Below are 21,552 nucleotides of genomic sequence, written 5' to 3'. Positions count from 1 at the left end.
TTGTTATTGGTGTGTTGTGATGTTTAACATGTTGTTATTTGTGTGTAGTGATGTTTCACATGTTGTTATTGGTGTGTAGTGATGTTTCACATGTTGTTATTGGTGTGTAGTGATGATCATGTTTCATATGTTGTTATTGGTGTGTAGTGATGTTTCACATGTTGTTATTGGTGTGTAGTGATGATCATGTTTCATATGTTGTTATTGGTGTGTAGGGATATTTCACATGTTGTTATTGGTGTGTAGTGATGTTTCACATGTTGTTATTGGTGGGTAGTGATGTTTCACATGTTCTTATTGGTGTGTAGTGATTTTTCACATGTTGTTACTGGTGTGTAGTGATGTTTCGCATGTTGTTATTGGTGTGTAGTGATGTTTCACATGTTGTTATTGGTGTGTAGTGATGTTTCATATGTTGCTATTGGTGTGTTGTGATGTTTCACATGTTGTTATTGGTGTGTAGTGATGTTTCACATGCTGTTATTGGTGTGTTGTGATGTTTCACATGTTGTTATTGGTGTGTAGTGATGTTTAACATGTTGTTATTTGTGTGTAGTGATGTTTCACATGTTGTTATTGGTGTGTAGTGATGTTTCACATGTTGTTATTGGTGTGTAGTGATGATCATGTTTCATATGTTGTTATTGGTGTGTAGTGATGTTTCACATGTTGTTATTGGTGTGTAGTGATGATCATGTTTCATATGTTGTTATTGGTGTGTAGGGATATTTCACATGTTGTTATTGGTGTGTAGTGATGTTTCACATGTTGTTATTGGTGGGTAGTGATGTTTCACATGTTCTTATTGGTGTGTAGTGATTTTTCACATGTTGTTACTGGTGTGTAGTGATGTTTCGCATGTTGTTATTGGTGTGTAGTGATGTTTCACATGTTGTTATTGGTGTGTAGTGATGTTTCATATGTTGTTATTGGTGTGTAGTGATGTTTCACATGTTGTTATTGGTGTGTAGTGATGTTTCACATGTTGTTATTGGTGTGTAGTGATGTTTCACATGTTGTTATTGGTGTGTAGTGATGTTTCACATGTTGTTATTGGTGTGTAGTGATGATCATGTTTCATATGTTGTTATTGGTGTGTAGTGATGTTTCACATGTTGTTATTGGTGTGTAGGGATGTTTCACATGTTGTTATTGGTGTGTAGTGATGTTTCACATGTTGTTATTGGTGTGTAGTGATGATCATGTTTCATATGTTGTTATTGGTGTGTAGTGATGTTTCACATGTTGTTATTGGTGTGTAGTGATGTTTCACATGTTGTTATTGGTGTGTAGTGATGTTTCATATGTTGTTATTGGTGTGTTGTGATGTTTCACATGTTGTTATTGGTGTGTAGTGATGTTTCACATGTTGTTATTGGTGTGTTGTGATGTTTCACATGTTGTTATTGGTGTGTAGTGATGTTTCACATGTTGTTATTGGTGTGTAGTGATGTTTCACATGTTGTTATTGGTGTGTAGTGATGTTTCACATGTTGTTATTGGTGTGTAGTGATGTTTCACATGTTGTTATTGGTGTGTAGGGATGTTTCACATGTTGTTATTGGTGTGTAGTGATGTTTCATATGTTGTTATTGGTGTGTTGTGATGTTTCACATGTTGTTATTGGTGTGTAGTGATGTTTCACATGTTGTTATTGGTGTGTTGTGATGTTTCACATGTTGTTATTGGTGTGTAGGGATGTTTCACATGTTGTTATTGGTGTGTAGTGATGTTTCACATGTTGTTATTGGTGTGTAGGGATGTTTCACATGTTGTTATTGGTGTGTAGTGATGTTTCACATGTTGTTATTGGTGTGTAGGGATATTTCACATGTTGTTATTGGTGTGTAGTGATGTTTCACATGTTGTTATTGGTGGGTAGTGATGTTTCACATGTTCTTATTGGTGTGTAGTGATTTTTCACATGTTGTTACTGGTGTGTAGTGATGTTTCGCATGTTGTTATTGGTGTGTAGTGATGTTTCACATGTTGTTATTGGTGTGTAGTGATGTTTCATATGTTGTTATTGGTGTGTTGTGATGTTTAACATGTTGTTATTGGTGTGTAGTGATGTTTCACATGTTGTTATTGGTGTGTTGTGATGTTTCACATGTTGTTATTGGTGTGTAGTGATGATCATGTTTCATATGTTGTTATTGGTGTGTAGTGATGTTTCACATGTTGTTATTGGTGTGTAGGGATGTTTCACATGTTGTTATTGGTGTGTAGTGATGTTTCAAATGTGTTTATTGGTGTGTAGTGATGATCATGTTTCATATGTTGTTATTGGTGTGTAGTGATGTTTCACATGTTGTTATTGGTGTGTAGTGATGTTTCACATGTTGTTATTGGTGTGTAGTGATGTTTCATATGTTGTTATTGGTGTGTTGTGATGTTTCACATGTTGTTATTGGTGTGTAGTGATGTTTCACATGTTGTTATTGGTGTGTTGTGATGTTTCACATGTTGTTATTGGTGTGTAGTGATGTTTCACATGTTGTTATTGGTGTGTAGTGATGTTTCACATGTTGTTATTGGTGTGTAGTGATGTTTCACATGTTGTTATTGGTGTGTAGTGATGTTTCACATGTTGTTATTGGTGTGTAGTGATGATCATGTTTCATATGTTGTTATTGGTGTGTAGTGATGTTTCACATGTTGTTATTGGTGTGTAGTGATGTTTCACATGTTGTTATTGGTGTGTTGTGATGTTTCACATGTTGTTATTGGTGTGTAGGGATGTTTCACATGTTGTTATTGGTGTGTAGTGATGTTTCACATGTTGTTATTGGTGTGTAGTGATGATCATGTTTCATATGTTGTTATTGGTGTGTAGTGATGTTTCACATGTTGTTATTGGTGTGTAGGGATATTTCACATGTTGTTATTGGTGGGTAGTGATGTTTCACATGTTGTTACTGGTGTGTAGTGATGTTTCGCATGTTGTTATTGGTGTGTAGTGATGTTTCACATGTTGTTATTGGTGTGTAGTGATGTTTCACATGTTGTTATTTGTGTGTAGTGATGTTTCACATGTTGTTATTGGTGTGTAGTGATGTTTCACATGTTGTTATTGGTGTGTAGTGATGTTTATGTTCCACATGTTGGTTTTGGTGTGAAGTGATGATCATGTTTCACATGTTGTTATTGGTGTGTAGGGATGTTTCACATGTTGTTATTGGTGTGTAGTGATGTTTCACATGTTGTTATTGGTGTGTAGTGATGATCATGTTTCATATGTTGTTATTGCTGTGTAGTGTTGTTTCACATGTTGTTATTGGTGTGTAGTGATGTTCATGTTTCACATGTTGTTATTGGTGTGTAGGGATGTTTCACATGTTGTTATTGGTGTGTTGTGATGTTTCACATGGTGTTATTGGTGTGTAGTGATGTTTCACATGTTGTTATTGGTGTGTAGTGATGTTTCATATGTAGCTATTGGTGTGTTGTGATGTTTCACATGTTGTTATTGGTGTGTGGTGATGTTTCACATGATGTTATTGGTGTGTAGTGATGTTTCACATGTTGTTATTGGTGTGTAGTGATGTTTCACATGTTGTTATTGGTGTATAGTGATGTTTCACATGTTGTTATTGGTGTGTTGTGATGTTTCACATGTTGTTATTTGTGTGTAGTGATGTTTCACATGTTGTTATTGGTGTGTAGTGATGTTTCACATGTTGTTATTGGTGTGTAGTGATGTTTCACATGTTGTTATTGGTGTGTAGTGATGATCATGTTTCATATGTTGATATTGGTGTGTAGTGATGTTTCACATGTTGTTATTGGTGTGTAGTGATGTTCATGTTTCACATGTTGTTATTGGTTTGTAGGGATGTTTTACATGTTGTTATTGGTGTGTAGGGATGTTTCACATGTTGTTATTGGTGTGTAGTGATGTTTCACATGTTGTTATTGGTGTGTAGTGATGTTTCACATGTTGATATTGGTGTGTAGTGATGTTTCACATGTTGTTATTGGTGTGTAGGGATATTTCACATGTTGTTATTGGTGTGTAGTGATATTTCACATGTTGTTATTGGTGGGTAGTGATGTTTCACATGTTCTTATTGGTGTGTAGTGATGTTTCACATGTTGTTATTGGTGTGTAGTGATGTTTCACATGTTGTTACATGTTTTGGTGTGTAGTGATGTTTTGAGATGACATGTTGTTATTGGTGTGTTGTTATTGGTGTGTAGTGATGTTTCACATGTTGTTATCTGTGTAGTTATTGTTGTTATTGGTTTTGATGTGATCATGTTTCATATGTTGTTATTTTCACATGTTGGTGTGTAGTGATGATCATGTTGATGTTTCATATGTTGTTATGATGTTTCACATGTTGTTATTGGTGTGTAGGATGTTTCATGTTGTTTCACATGTTGTTATTGGTGTGTTGTGAGTGATGTTTCACATTGGTGTTAGTGATGATTCACATGTTGTTATTGGTGTGTAGTGATCATGTTTCACATGTTGTTTTTGTGTGTAGTCATGTTTCACATGTTGTTATTGGTGTGTAGTGATGTTTCACATGTTGTTATTGGTGTGTAGTGATGTTTCACATGTTGTTATTGGTGTGTAGTGATGATCATGTTTCATATGTTGTTTTTGGTGTGTAGTGATGTTTCACATTTTCACAGGAAAAAAGTACATTAATTCTAGAGCGTTTGACTAGTAACCGGAAGGTTGCAAGTTCAAACCCCCGAGCTGACAAGGTACAAATCTGTTCTGCCCCTGAACAGGCAGTTAACCCACTGTTCCTAGGCCGTCATTGAAAATAAGAAATTGTTCTTAACTGACATGCCTAGTTAAATAAAGGTAAAAGAAAAATAAAGAAAAATAAAATAAAAGATTAAGATGGACAAAAGAACACAGACACTGGACAGAGGAACTCAACTCCCGGAGTTGCCTCTTCACTGTTGACGTTGAGCCGTTTCCAAATACAATAGTCATTTACAACATTAACAATGTCTACACTGTAGACATTTCTAAGTGACCCCAAACATATGAACGGTAGTGCACCTGTGATGGGTGTCACCCTGGTAGTAGTTGTACGTTGTTATACAGTACCCAGTAGTAGTTGTCGTTTGTAATACAGTACCCAGTAGTAGTTGTAGGTTGTTATACAGTACCCAGTAGTAGTTGTATTTCCACCATTCCCGTGGATTACCAGGACCTCCGGGAGGTGTTCAGTAGAGCCCGGGCTACTTCGCGGCTACAGCACCGACCATATGACTGCGGGATTGATCTTCTGCCAGGCACCACTCCGCCCCGGGGATGACCGTACCCTCTGTAGGGTTCGGAGACCAAGGCTATGGAGACCTATATTGAGGACTCCCTAGCTGCTGGGTTCATCCGTTGTTCTGCCTCTCCAGCCGGCACAGGGTTCTTCTTTGTGGAGAAGAAAGACAAAACCCTGCGCCCGTGCATTGACTACCGAGGTCTCAACGACATCATGGTGAAGAACCCCTACCTGCTGCCTCTCATCTCCTCGGCCTTCGAGCTACTCCGGGGAGCCACCATGTTCTCCAAGCTGGACCTACAGAACGCCTACCCCCTGGTGTGGAGACGGGAAGGGGATGAGTGGAAAACTGCCTTCAATGTGGCCAGTGGTCACTAAGAGTATCTGGTCATGCTTTTTGGCCTCATCAACGCCCCTGCTGTGTTCCAGGCTCCAGGTTGGTTAATGATGTTCTCCGTGACATGTTGAACCGGTTCGTCTTCGTCTACCTAGATGACAACCTCGTCTTCTCCCGCTCCACCCAAGAACACTTCCGACAGGTTCTCCAACATCTCCTGGAGAACCAGCTTTTTGGAAAAGCAGAAAAATGTGAATTCCATCGCTCCACCATCCCCTTCCTTGGTTACATCATCGCTGCAGGGAATGTACAGATGGATCCCAGGAAGGTGAGAGCAGTAGTTAGTGGATTGGCCCCAGCCTACATTCAGAGTACAGCTGCAGCGTTTCCTGGGATTTACAACTTTTACAGCCGCTTTATTCGGGGCTACAGACCCTGGCGTCCCCCCTGTCTGCACTCACCTCTCCTAAGGTTCTGTTCACATGGTCCCCAGCTGCTGAACGGTCATTCTGGCATCTAAAACACCGCTTCACCACAGCTCCCATCTTAGTTCATCCTGACCCGTCCCACCGGTTAGTGGTGGAACCGATGCTTCGAATGTCGGAGTGGGGGCTGTCCTGTCCCAGCGGTCGGCCCTGGGCCTCAAGTTACATCCCTGCACCTTCTTCTCCCACCACCTTAACGCCACGGGGAGGAACTACAATATGGGGAATCGTGAGCTTCTCGCAGTGAAGATGGCGTTGGAGGAGTGGAGGCACTGGCTGGAAGGGGCGGAACATCCTTTCATTGTGTGGACCAGCCACTAGAACCTGGAATATCTCTGCATTGCCAAGCACCCCAATTCCAGGCAAGCTAGGTGGGCCCTACTGTTCACCTGGTTCAACTTCTCCCTCTCATACTGGCCGGGATCCAAGAATGTCAAGCCGGATGCGCTGTCATGCCGCTATAGCCCCACGGCTACTACCTCTGAACCATCTGTCCCACTTTGTGCCTGGCAATGGCACTCAGCTGGGGAATAGGGAAGCACGTTCATGAGGCACAGCGTTCCCAGCCGAACCCTGAGGGGGCCTTGATAACCTGACGCGGTGCCACTCCTCCAGGCTTGGGGAATAGGGAAGCACGGTCGTGAGGCGCAGCGTTCCCAGCCAAACCCTCAGGGGGCCTTGATAACCTGACGCGGTCCCACTCCTCCAGGCTTGCCTGCCACCCGGGCTCCAGTCACACCCTGGCTTTTGTGCGACAACGCTTTTGGTGGCCTACCATGGTCCCTGACATCTCGTATTCATCGCCGCTTGCATGGTTTGTGAACAAAACAAGACTCCTCAGCAAACTCCGACTGGTCTCCTCCAACCTCTGCCGGTCGCTCACCATCCCTGGTCTCATATCCCCCTGGACTTTGTCACGGGTCTTCTCCCACCTGATGGCATCACCACCATCCTGACTGTGGTGGATCGGTTTTCCAAAACCGCCCACTTCATTCCTCTCCAAAACTACCCTCTGTCAAAGAGACGGCCCAGTTCATGGTGCAGTACGCCTTTCGGATCTGAGTTAATTTGGGGTTCTATTTAATCCGTATCGCTGAAATGTTACAATTTAAAGGGAAGTTCTGATTGAGCCGATATGCATCATTTCCCGTGAATGCAGTCTACTCTAATGCTGGAACGTTTTCTTAAATGTCAATCAGGCTACAATGCAGAGCTTTACAGATTGAATTGAGTCCCAGTAGAAAATGTGCCCAACTAGCCCAGGTGCCCAAAAAGATATGGTCTACTGGCCTGGCTGGCCAGTAGGTTCCATCTAGGTTCCATCTGTGGTATAGTAACTACAGTATAACTCATGTCACTACATCATGGTCACTACCTGATTTCAATGGGCAGTACTACTCTGCGTTGAGGGCTGTGGTATAGTAACTACTACTCACCATGTTGTGGGTCGCTGCAGGACTCCAAGGTGCTCAGTAAGATCTTCCCCAGGGAGCGTCGGGACACGTTGAGGTCTCTGAGCTGGTGGAGGAGCTGTAGAACATCCAGCAACTTCTCCTCCACTAGGGACAGACACACCTATAGGACCAACACAACAATAAAATATATGATATGTATGATGGACATACAATATAACAACAATATAAAGCATGTATACTAGACCTGTCTCCTCAGCTTATATACAGTGGGGCAAAAAAGTATTTAGTCAGCCACCAATTGTGCAAGTTCTCCCACTTAAAAAGATGAGAGAGGCCTGTAATTTTCATCATAGGTACACTTCAACTATGACAGACAAAATGAGAAAAAAAATCCAGAAAATCACATTGTAGGATTTTTTATGAATTTATTTGCAAATTTTGGTGGAAAATAAGTACCAGTCAAAAGTTTGGACACACCTAGTCATTCCAGAGTTTTTCTTTATTGTGTCTTTGTGAGACGCAGAGTAAGTGAAAGGATGATCTCTGCATGTGTCGTTCCAACCGTGAAGCATGGAGGGGGAGGTGTGATGGTGTGAGGGAGCTTTGCTGGTGACACTGTGGGTGATTTATTTAGAATTCAAGGCACACTTAACCAGCATGGCTACCACAGCATTATGCAGCGATACGTCATACCATCTGGTTTGCACTTAGAGGGACTATCATATGATTTTCAACAGGACAATGACCCAACACACCTCCAGGCTTTTTGACCAAGAAGGAGAGCAATGAAGTGCTGCATCAGATCACCTGGACAGATCACAACGACTCAGTACCGGTACTTCTTGTATATAGCCTCATTACTACCTCGTACCCCTCCACAACGACTCAGTACCGGTACTTCTTGTATATAGCCTCATTACTACCTCGTACCCCTCCACAACGACTCAGTACCGGTACTTCTTGTATATAGCCTCATTACTACCTCGTACCCCTCCACATTGACTCAGTACCGGGTACTTCTTGTATATAGCCTCATTACTACCTCGTACCCTCCACAACGACTCAGTACCGGTACTTCTTGTATATAGCCTCATTACTACCTCGTACCCCTCCACAACGACTCAGTACCGGTACTTCTTGTATATAGCCTCATTACTACGTCGTACCCCTCCACAACGACTCAGTACTGGTACTTCTTGTATATAGCCTCATTACTACCTCGTACCCCTGCACATTAATTCAGTACTGGTACTCCTTGTATATATCCTCATTACTACCTCGTACCCCTCCACAACGACTCAGTACCGGTACTTCTTGTATATAGCCTCATTACTACCTCGTACCCCTCCACAACGACTCAGTACCGGTACTTCTTGTATATAGCCTCATTACTACCTCGTACCCCTCCACAACGACTCAGTACTGGTACTCCTTGTATATAGCCTCATTACTACCTCGTACCCCTCCACAACGACTCAGTACCGGTACTTCTTGTATATAGCCTCATTACTACCTCGTACCCCTCCACATTGACTCAGTACCGGGTACTTCTTGTATATAGCCTCATTACTACCTCGTACCCCTCCACAACGACTCAGTACCGGTACTTCTTGTATATAGCCTCATTACTACCTCGTACCCCTCCACAACGACTCAGTACCGGTACTTCTTGTATATAGCCTCATTACTACGTCGTACCCCTCCACAACGACTCAGTACTGGTACTTCTTGTATATAGCCTCATTACTACCTCGTACCCCTCCACATTAATTCAGTACTGGTACTCCTTGTATATATCCTCATTACTACCTCGTACCCCTCCACAACGACTCAGTACCGGTACTTCTTGTATATAGCCTCATTACTACCTCGTACCCCTCCACAACGACTCAGTACCGGTACTTCTTGTATATAGCCTCATTACTACCTCGTACCCCTCCACAACGACTCAGTACTGGTACTCCTTGTATATAGCCTCATTACTACGTCGTACCCCTCCACAACGACTCAGTACTGGTACTCCTTGTATATAGCCTCATTACTACGTCGTACCCCTCCACAACGACTCAGTACTGGTACTCCTTGTATATAGCCTCATTACTACCTCGTACCCCTGCACATTAATTCAGTACTGGTACTCCTTGTATATATCCTCATTACTACCTCGTACCCCTCCACATTGACTCAGTACCGGGTACTTCTTGTATATAGCCTCATTACTACCTCGTACCCCTCCACAACGACTCAGTACCGGTACTTCTTGTATATAGCCTCATTACTACGTCGTACCCCTCCACATTGACTCAGTACCGGGTACTTCTTGTATATAGCCTCATTACTACCTCGTACCCCTCCACAACGACTCAGTACCGGTACTTCTTGTATATATCCTCATTACTACCTCGTACCCCTCCACATTGACTCAGTACCGGGTACTTCTTGTATATAGCCTCATTACTACCTCGTACCCCTCCACAACGACTCAGTGCCAGTACTTCTTGTATATATCCTCATTACTACCTCGTACCCCTCCACATTGACTCAGTACCGGGTACTTCTTGTATATATCCTCATTACTACCTCGTACCCCTCCACAACGACTCAGTACCGGTACTTCTTGTATATAGCCTCATTACTACCTCGTACCCCTCCACAACGACTCAGTACCGGTACTTCTTGTATATATCCTCATGACTACCTCGTACCCCTCCACAACGACTCAGTACCGGTACTTCTTGTATATATCCTCATTACTACCTCGTACCCCTCCACAACGACTCAGTACCGGTACTTCTTGTATATATCCTCATGACTACCTCGTACCCCTCCACAACGACTCAGTACCGGTACTTCTTGTATATATCCTCATTACTACCTCGTACCCCTCCACAACGACTCAGTACCGGTACTTCTTGTATATAGCCTCATTACTACCTCGTACCCCTCCACAACGACTCAGTACCGGTACTTCTTGTATATAGCCTCATTACTACCTCGTACCCCTCCACAACGACTCAGTACCGGTACTTCTTGTATATAGCCTCATTACTACCTCGTACCCCTCCACATTGACTCAGTACCGGTACTTCTTGTATATAGCCTCATTACTACCTCGTACCCCTCCACAACGACTCAGTACCGGTACTTCTTGTATATAGCCTCATTACTACGTCGTACCACTGCACATTCATTCAGTACTAGTACTCCTTGTACAGTTGAAGTCGGAAGTTTACATACACTTAGGTTGGAGCCAATAAAACTTGTTTTTCAACCACTCCACAAATTTCTTGTTAACAAACTATAGTTTTGGAAAGTCGGTTAGGACATCTACTTTGTGCATGACACAAGTCATTTTTCCAACAGTTGTTTACAGACAAATTATTTCACTTAAAATTCACTGTATCACAATTCCAGTGGTCTAGAAGTTTACATACACTAAGTTGACTGTGCCTTTACACAGCTTGGAAAATTCCAGAAAATTATGTCATGGCTTTAGAAGCTTCTGATAGGCTAATTGACATTATTTGAGTCAATTGGAGGTGTACCTGTAGATGTATTTCAAGGCCTACCTTCAAACTCAGTGCCTCTTTGCTTGACATCATGGGAAAATCAAAAGAAATCAGCCAAGACCTCAGAAAAAAATTATAGACCTTCACAAGTCTGGTTCATCCTTGGGAGCAATTTCCAAACACCTGAAGGTACCACGTTCATCTGTACAATCAATAGTACGCAAGTATAAACACCATGTGACCACGCAGCCGTCATACTGCTCAGGAAGGAGCTCTGACATTTCTGTCTCCTAGAGATGAACGTACTTTGGTGCGCAAAGTGCAAATCAATCCCAGAACAACAGCAAAAGAACCTTGTGAAGATGCTGGAGGAAACAGGTACAAAAGTATCAATATCCACAGTAAAACGAGTCCTATATCGACATAACCTGAAAGCCCGCTCAGCAAGGAAGAAGCCACTGCTTCAAAACTGCCATAAAAAAGCCAGACTACGGTTTGCAACTGCACATGTGGTCAAAGATCATACTTTTTGGAGAAATGTCCTCTGGTCTGATGAAACAAAAATAGAACTGTTTGGCCATAATGACCATTGTTATGTTTGAAGGAAAAAGGGGAGGCTTGCAAGCCGAAGAACACCATCCCAACCGTGAAGCATGGGGGTGGCAGCATTATGTTGTGGGGTGCTTTGCTGCTGGAGGGTCTGGTGCACTTCACAAAATAGATGGCATCATGAGGTAGGAAAATGATGTGGATATATTGAAGCAACATCTCAAGACATCAGTCAGGAAGTTAAAGCTTTGTCACAAATGGGTCTTCCAAATGGACAATGACCCCAAGAATACTTCCAAAGTTGTGGCAAAATGGCTTAAGGACAACAAAGTCAAGGTAATGGAGTGGCCATCACAAAGCCCTGACCTCAATCCCATAGAACATTTGTGGGCAGAACTGAAAAAGTGTGTGCGAACAAGGAGGCCTACAAACCTGATTCAGCTACACCAGCTCTGTCAGGAGGAATGTGCCAAAATTCACCCAACTTATTGTGGGAAGCTTGTGGAAGGCTACCCGAAACGTTTGACCCAAGTTAAACAATTTAAAGGTAATGCTACCAAATACTAATTGAGTGTATGTAAACTTCTGACCCACTGGGAATGTGACGAAAGAAATAAAAGCTGAAATAAATCATTCTCTCAATTAATATTCTGACATTTCACATTCTTTAAATAAAGTGGTGATCCTAACTGACATAAAACAGGGAATTTTTACAAGGATTAAATGTCAGGAATTGAAAAACTGAGTTTAAATGTATTTGGCTAAGGTGTAAGCAAACTTCCGACTTCAACTTTATATATCCTCATTATTACCTCGTACCCCTCCACATTGACTCAGTACGGGTACTTCTTGTATATATCCTCATGACTACCTCGTACCCCTCCACATTGACTCAGTACCGGTACTTTTTGTATATAGCCTCAATACTACCTCGTACCCCTCCACATTGACTCAGTACGGGTACTTCTTGTATATATCCTCATGACTACCTCGTACCCCTCCACATTGACTCAGTACCGGTACTTTTTGTATATATCCTCATGACTACCTCGTACCCCTCCACATTGACTCAGTACCGGTACTTTTTGTATATATCCTCATTACTACCTCATGACTACCCCTCCACATTGACTCAGTACCGGTACTTTTTGTATATATCCTCATGACTACCTCGTACCCCTCCACATTGACTCAGTACCGGTACTTTTTGTATATATCCTCATTACTACCTCGTACCCCTCCACATTGACTCAGTACCGGTACTTTTTGTATATATCCTCATGACTACCTCATACCCCTCCACATTGACTCAGTACCGGTACTTTTTGTATATATCCTCATTACTACCTCGTACCCCTCCACATTGACTCAGTACCGGTACTTTTTGTATATATCCTCATGACTACCTCGTACCCCTCCACATTGACTCAGTACTGGTACTTTTTGTATATATCCTCATGACTACCTCGTACCCCTCCACATTGACTCAGTACCAGTACTTTTGTATATATCCTCATTACTACCTCGTACCCCTCCACATTGACTCAGTACCGGTACTTTTTGTATATATCCTCATGACTACCTCGTACCCCTCCACATTGACTCAGTACCGGTACTTTTTGTATATATCCTCATTACTACCTCGTACCCCTCCACATTGACTCAGTACCGGTACTTTTTGTATATATCCTCATGACTACCTCGTACCCCTCCACATTGACTCAGTACCGGTACTTTTTGTATATATCCTCATTACTACCTCGTACCCCTCCACATTGACTCAGTACCGGTACTTTTTGTATATATCCTCATGACTACCTCATACCCCTCCACATTGACTCAGTACCGGTACTTTTTGTATATATCCTCATTACTACCTCGTACCCCTCCACATTGACTCAGTACCGGTACTTTTTGTATATATCCTCATGACTACCTCGTACCCCTCCACATAGACTCAGTACCGGTACGTTTTGTATAAAGCCTCATTATTGGTTTTACTGTGTTACTATTACCTTTTTATTTAGCAAATGTCATTTTTATTTTTTTAACTCTGCGTTGTTGGGAAAGGGCTTGTAAAGTAAGTATTTCACTGTAAAGTCTACACCTGTTGTATTCGGCGCATGTGATCAATAAAATTTGATTTGATTTGATTTCTTAACACACTCAAACTGTTGCGCATGGCAGTTACTACCATACCCCGTTCAAAGTAACTTAAATCTATTGTCTTGCCCATTTACCCTCTGAATGGCAGACACACACAATCCATGTCTCTATTGTCTCCAGGCTTAACAATCCTTCAACCCATCTCCCCCCTTCATCTACACTGATTGACATCAATAAGGGATCATAGCTTTCACCTGGTCACTCTATGTCATGGAAAGTGCAGGTGTTCCTAATGTTTGGTACACTCAGTGTATATAACATATATCCAACCTATAGATAACACAAAAAAATGTACGTACTCTTTCTGTCTCCAGCATCTGTAGTTCTGTCTGTAGCAGCTGTAGTTCTGTCTGTAGCAGCTCTGCCTCCTCAGCTTTCTGTTGTAACACGTGGACCAGACTGTCTTCCATCTGGAAAATACATACATTTGACATTACATAGTGTACTAATAGCTTACTAAGCACCTAGTAGAACAGCTCCTATACTACATGGCCAGGTCTGACCCAATCATGTCAAATAAAGTCTATGGTCCCACCTCACATGCAACCTAGAGTACCTACAGTATAATGCAAAACAGTACAGTACATGTCAACAACCTACAGTATAGTACAGTACAGTACAGTACATGTCAACAGCCTACAGTATAGTATAGTACAGTACAGTACATGTCAACAACCTACAGTATAGTACAGTACAGTATATGTCAACAACCTACAGTATAGTACAGTACAAGTCAACAACCTACAGTATAGTACAGTACAGTACATGTCAACAACCTACAGTATAGTATAGTACAGTACAGTACATGTCAACAACCTACAGTATAGTACAGTACAGTACATGTCAACAACCTACAGTATAGTATAGTACAGTACATGTCAACAACCTACAGTATAGTACAGTACAGTACATGTCCACAACCTACAGTATAGTACAGTACAAGTCAACAACCTACAGTATAGTATAGTACAGTACATGTCAACAGCCTACAGTATAGTATAGTACAGTACATGTCAACAACCTATAGTATAGTACAGTACATGTCAACAGCCTACAGTATAGTATAGTACAGTACATGTCAACAGCCTACAGTATAGTATAGTACAGTACATGTCAACAACATACAGTATAGTAAAAGTACAATATAGTACCTACAATATAGTACATGTCAACAACCTGCAGTACCTACAGTATAGCACATCAACAACAAAACTTCCTGTTCAGACTTCTGTTTATGTTAACCAAAGATGTTTATAACTAACCCAAGATAGACCAGAGCCTGTAATATCCAATGAGAGCAAATTAATCATAGCAAGGTGGGCAGAGTCAAGCACGAGCTAATGAGATCCTATTGGTGCGTTCTAGCATTTATTTGCATATTTCCATTAGGGAACTCCTACTCTGTCAAGTGCACCCGTGCATAACTCAATTTGCCCTTGCACTCCTTCTAAACAACCCATTTTTTTTAAAACATTTACAATGAGTAAAGTCTACAAAACGCAGTCCACTTGGTTAGTTTACATTTTTTACATTTTAGTCATTTAGCAGTTGCTCTTATCCAAAGCGACTTACAGTTAGTGTGTTTATCATAAGATATACTATATATACACAAATGTATGTGGACTCCCCTTCAAAGGATTGGATTCTGCTATTTCAGACACACCCATTGCTGACAAGTGGAAAAATCGAGCACACAGCCATGCAATCTCCTTAGACAAACATTGGCAGTGGAATGGCCTTACTGAAGAGCTCAGTGGCTTTCAATGTGGTACCGTCATAGGATGCCACTTTTCCAACAAGTCAGTTCGTCAAATATCTCCCCTGCTAGAGCTGCCCTGGTCAACTGTAAGTGCTGTTATTGTGAAGTGGAAATGTCTAAGAGCAACAACGGTTCAGCCGTGAAGTGGTAGGCCACACAAGCTCACCGAGTGCTCACCGAGTGCTGTAGCAAGTATGTAGCATGTAAAAAATCTTCTGTCCTCGGGTTGCAACACTAACTAACAAGTTCCAAACTGCCTCTGGAAGGAAAATCAGCACAAGAACTGTTCGATGGAGCGTCATGAAATGAGTTCCCATGGCCAAGCAGCTGCACACAAGCCTAAGATCACCATACGCAATGCCAAGCGTTGGCTGGTGGTGTAAAGCTCGCCGCCAATGGACTCTGGGGCGTTGGAAAGACATTATCTGGAGGGATGAATCACACTTCACCATCTGGCAGTCCAATGGACAAATCTGGGTTTGGTGCCAGGACAATGCTACCTGCCTCAATGCATAGTGCCAACTGTAAAGTTTGGTAGAGGAGGAATAATGGTCTGGAGCTGTTTTTCATGGTTCGGGCTAGGCCCCTTAGTTCCAGTGAAGGGATATCTTAATGCCACAGCACACAATGACAGTCCAGATGATTCTTTGCTTCCAACTTTGTGGCAACAGCTTGGCGAAGCCCCTTTCCTGTTTCAGCATGACATTGCCCCCGTGCAGAAATGGTTTGTCGAGATCGGTGTGGAAGCACTTGACTGGCCTGCACAGAACCCTGACCTCAACCCCATCGAACACCTTTGACTATTTTTGACCACTTTAACGATGTCAACTATAACTATAGCAGAATCTTAAGTTTTATCGGGAAAGTGCCTCACGTACTTGGTTCTCATTCCCCAGATGAGTGCAGCCACCAGACACAAGGTAGGAAGGATGGTCTCGGGGTCCGAGGGTGTAGCCACATGGCAATAGTGGCGTGAAAGCGCATCCGTCTTAACATTCGGGGGGGAGAAGATGGTAACGTTGAACCGAGTGAAAAGCAGGGCCCATCGAGCTTGCCTGGAGTTGAGATGCCTGGCAGTGCAGAGATATTCCAGGTTCTTGTGATCTGTCCACACAATGAATGGATGTTCCGCCCCCTCTAACCAGTGCCTCCACTCCTCCAATGCCATCACCGTGAGTAGTTCTCGATTTCCCACATCATACTTCCTTTCCGTGGCGTTAAGACGATGGGAAAAGCAGATGCAGGGATGCAGCTTTAGGCAGAACGCTGGGACAGGACAGCCCCCACTCTGACGACTGAAGCGTCGACCTCCACTACAAACTGACAGGACAGGTCCGGATGGATTATTATGGAAGCTGTGGTGAAGCGGTGCTTTAGGTCCAGGAACGCCCGGTCAGCCACGTGAACAGGAATTTAGGAAAGGTGAGTGCTGAAAGGGGGAAAGCTAGGGTGCTGTAACCCTGGATAAAACAGATAGAAATGGGAAAATCCCCTGAAGAGTTGTAGCTGCACTTTGGAAATGGGTTGAGGCCAATCCACCACCGCTCTCACCTTTCTGGAATCCATCTGCACAGTACCAGCAGCGATGATGTTGTGGTGAAATCCTGCACGGAGCCTTCACTGTGCACTGCCACTTTAAGAGTGCATCAGCAGTAAAGAATGAGGAAATAAAGACAGCTTTTTCAGCTCTTTGGGGAGGAGCTCTTGGTTGGCGCGACAGTTTGATTGTGTGTGCTATGTGTGTGCTATGCTGCAGAAGTTTGGTTTATTTTCAGAGTGTGTAGTTTAGTTTATAAAGTATTTGTGTGTAGTTTATAAAGTATTTAACTCAATCATCGGTGTGACAGTTCTAGGTCGTGGTTGTTATCGTTTGGGATTGCGCCAGTTATGGATTACATGGATTAGTAGCAACATTGTTGCGAAGCTTTGACATACAAACCAACAAACCATCGGACGGTCAGACAGTACACCTACACGCCTGAAGACCACAGCTAAGATCTCTCTTGGTCTCTTTCTCTCTTTCTCTTCCCGCTATTGTTCCAGTGCTTTACCCTGCAACAGACTTTCTATTTTTTCAAATGCACTTCCCATTGAAGTTCATTAGAGCTGGACTACTTCCCTGCCAGAAGTATTTGGGTGGACATTTTAGTTAAAAGTGAGGTCGCTTGCCAGTTGTGTATTATTATTTTAACTGTATTGAGGTGGGGTGTATTAATGACATGTGGCCGAGAAGATTGTGGACATTTTTAAGGCCTTTGTGTCTATGAACACCCCCACATTCATACTCTCTGCACTCCTCCACTGGACGATAATACAGATTATTGCAAATCCTCTGTTGATGACTGGGTTCTTTCTTGTATGAAGTTGCTGTTCAATTGCTCTGCCATTATTAGTATTATTATTATTATTGTATGAGGTATTCTTGTTGGGGTTACCCCTGTGCTGTGATGTGGGTTTTATAGGGTGTGTATTCTCTTTTCTCTTCACTGGCTATCTGGTAAACAGGCTACACTTTAGGCAGTCTCTTCTGCTGATGTGTGTGGATCTGGTAGTGGTACTCTCTCTATTCTACTATTTTCCTTTCGGCATGGTTAATACCTGCCCGAACAAAATCTTTATCTTTACCCCTCTCAAATAAATACCGCTACAATGTATCCTAGGAAGGAGATGATGGAGCGATGGAATTTGTATTTTTCTGCTTTTACCCAGCTCTGATACCAGGTTAGTGTCCATGAAACTCTCATCGACCCGAGTCAATGAGTACCCGGAGAGATTTCAACTGGTTGTCCCACAGCTGGACTAGCAGAATCTTTTTTCTTCTTTCACAACTCTGACGAGCCCAAGGTGGAGGATATACGGCTCCCTCGGGAACAGGCCCCAAGCCCCGTGATCTGCGTGAAGGGGAGGCGGAGAAAGAGAGGCCGGAGAGCAGGCTGCCTGCTGAGAAGTCGGAGGCGATTGAATAAACCCCCACTTTCCTCAATTCTGCTAGCAAACATACAATCTTTGGACAATAAAATGGAAGAGTTTTTGGGAAGATTAAACTACCAATGGGACATTAAAAACTGTAACATCTTATGCTTCATGGAGTTGTGGCTAAACGATGACAATCGTTTATAACAATGGTTATACGATGTACCTGCAGCATAGAACAGCAGCATCTGGTAAGACAAGGGGCTGCGGTCTATGTATTTTTGTAAACAACAGCTGGTGCACGATATCTAAGGAAGTCTCGAGCTATTGCTCGCCTGACGTAGAGTTTCTCATGATAAGCTGCATTACCTACCAAGTGTTTTCATCTATATTCTTTGTAGCTGTTTACATACCACCACAGTCAGAGGCTGGCACCAAGATAGCATTGAATGAGCTGTATTCCGCCATAGGCAAACAATAAAATCCTCACCCAGAGACGGCGCTCCTAGTAGCCGGGGACTTTAATGCAGGGAAACTTAAACCAGTTTTACCAAATTTCTATCAGCATGTTAAATGTGCAACCAGGGAAAATAACTCTGGACCACCTATACTCCACACACAGAGATGCATATAAATCTCTCACGCGCCCTCCATTTGGCAAATCTGACCATAATTCCATCCTCCTGATTCCTGCTTACAATCAAAAATTAAAGCAGGAATCACCAGTGATTAGATCAATAAAAAAGTGGTCAGATGAAACAGGTGCTAAGCTACAGGACTGTTGTATGTTACAGACTGGAATATGTTCCGGGATTCCTCAAATGATATTGAGGAGTACACCACATCTATCACTGGCTTCATCAATAAGTGCACCGATGACGTCGTCCCCACAGTGACTGTACGTACATACCCCAACCAGAAGCCATGGATTACAGGCAGCAACCGCACTGAGCTAAAGGGTAGAGCTGCCGATTTCAAAGAGCGGGTCTCTAACCCGGAAGCTTATAAGAAATCCCGGTAAGCCCTCCGACTAACCATCAAACAGGCAAAGCAATACAGGACTAAGATCGAGTTGTACTACACCGGCTCTGATGCTTGTCGGATGTGGCAGGGGCTGCAAACCATTACAGACTACAAAGGGAAGCACAGCTGAGAGCTGCCCAGTGACACAAGCCTACAGGACGAGCTAAACTACTTCTATGCTCGCTTCGAGGCAAATGACACTGAAACATGCAACACCAGCTGTACCGGAAGACTGTGTGATCACCCTCTCCGCAGCCGATGTGAGTATGACCTTTAGACAGGTCAACATTCACAAGGCCGCAGGGTCAGACGGATTACCAGGACGTGTACTCAAAGCATGCGCTGACCAACTAGCAAGTGTCTTCACTGACATTTTCAACCACTCCCTGTTCGAGTCTGTAATACCAACATGTTTTAAGCAGACCACTATAGTCCCATGTGCCCAAGAACACAAAAGAAACCTCTCTAAATGACTACTGACCCGTAGCACTCACATTTGTAGCCATGAAGAGCTTTGAAAGGCTGGTCATGGCTCACATTAACACCAACATCCCAGAAACCCTAGACCCACTCCAATTTGCATACCGCCCCAACAGATCCACAGATGATGCAGTCTCTATTGCACTCCACACTGCCCTTTCCCACCTGGATAAAAGGAACACCTATGTGAGAATGCTATTCATAAACTACAGCTCAGCGTTCAACAACATAGCTTAGTGATGAGCTTTGAGGGAACTAAGGACCCTGGGACAAAACACCTCCCTCTGCAACTGGATCCTGGACTTCCTGACGTGCTGCCCCCAGGTGGTAAGGGTAGGCAACACATCCACCACACTGATCCTCAACACAGGGGCCCATCAGGGGTGCGTGCTCAGCCCCCTCCTGTACTCCCTGTTCACTCATGACTGAATGGCCAGGCACGACTCCAATACCATCATTACATTTGCAGATGACACAACAGTGGTTGGCCTGATCACCCACAATAACGAGACCACCTATAGGGAGGAGGTCAGAGACATGGCTGTGTGGTGCCAGGACAACAACCTCTCCCTCAACGTGATCAAGACAAAGGGGATGATTGTGGACTACAGGAAAAAGAGGACCGAGCACGCCCCCATTCTCATCGACGAGACTGCAGTGGAGCAGGTTGAGAGCTTCCAGTTCCTTGGTGTCCACATCACCAACAAACTAACATGGTCCAAGCTCACCATGACAGTCGTGAAGCGGCACGACAAAACCTATTCCCCTTCAGGAGACTGAAAAGATTTGGCATGGGTCCTCAGATCCTTTAAAGGTTCTACAGCTGCACCATCGAAAGCATCCTGATTGGTTGCATCACTACCTGCTATGGCAACAGCTCGGCCTCCGACCGCAAGGCACTACAGAGGGTAGTGCGAATGGCCAAGTGCATCACCAGGGCCAAGCTTCCTGCCATCCAGGACCTCTATACCAGGCGTCAGAGGAAGGCCCTACAAATTGTCAAAGACTCCAGCCACCCTAGTCATAGACTGTTCTCTCTGCTACCACACGGCACACGGTACCGGAGCACCAAGTCTAGGTCCAAGTGGCTTCTAAACAGCTTCTACCCCCAAGCCATAAGACTCCTGAACATCTAGTCAAATGGCTACCCAGAATATTTGCATTGCCCCCCCTCCCCTCTCCACACCACTGCCACTCTCTGTTGTCATCTATGCATAGTCACTTTAATTAACTCTACCTACATGTACCTCAACTAACCGGTGCCTCTGCACATTGACTCTATACCGGCACCCCCTGTATATATTGTTAATTTTTACTGCTACTCCTTAATTACTTTAAAACTGCACTCTTGGTTAGGGACTCATAAGTAAGCATTTCACTGTGAGGTCTACATCTGTTGTATTCGGCGCATGTGACTAATAAAATGTGATTTGAATTGATTGCCCCGTCTATAACTGTCTGTTCCCCCGTTTGATCCCTGTGTCTGCATTAATGTCGTTATAGGTTCTGGTCCAGACGCTGTCCTGTTCCATGTCCGTTGATAATTAAATGTTCACTCCCTGTACCTGCTTCTCATCTCTACTAGCATCTATCCTTACAAAGACTTGTTCTAGAGCTGGCCCGTTGGGTCAAACTGAGCAATCGGTGTAGAAGGGCCTTGGTCAGGGAGGTGA

General features: G+C 43.3%; 1 protein-coding gene across 1 annotated transcript in view; it reads right to left on the bottom strand.

Annotated features, from left to right (window-relative positions):
* efcc1 (EF-hand and coiled-coil domain containing 1) overlaps nucleotides 1-21,552 on the bottom strand; it is a 54,225-nt gene that overhangs the window by 13,953 nt on the left and 18,720 nt on the right. The window contains exons 7-8 of the mRNA XM_042314616.1: nucleotides 14,004-14,114; nucleotides 7,502-7,640 (exon numbers count right to left, since the gene is read on the bottom strand). Coding sequence (XP_042170550.1) covers nucleotides 7,502-7,640; nucleotides 14,004-14,114 — 250 coding nt within the window. The remainder of the gene's footprint in view (nucleotides 1-7,501; nucleotides 7,641-14,003; nucleotides 14,115-21,552) is intronic.

Source organism: Oncorhynchus tshawytscha, unplaced genomic scaffold, assembly GCF_018296145.1.
Source record: "Oncorhynchus tshawytscha isolate Ot180627B unplaced genomic scaffold, Otsh_v2.0 Un_contig_325_pilon_pilon, whole genome shotgun sequence".
In the NCBI taxonomy this organism is placed as follows: domain Eukaryota; kingdom Metazoa; phylum Chordata; class Actinopteri; order Salmoniformes; family Salmonidae; genus Oncorhynchus; species Oncorhynchus tshawytscha.
Note: the sequence above shows the minus strand (reverse complement) of the source record. Positions and strands in the feature narration are given on the sequence as shown.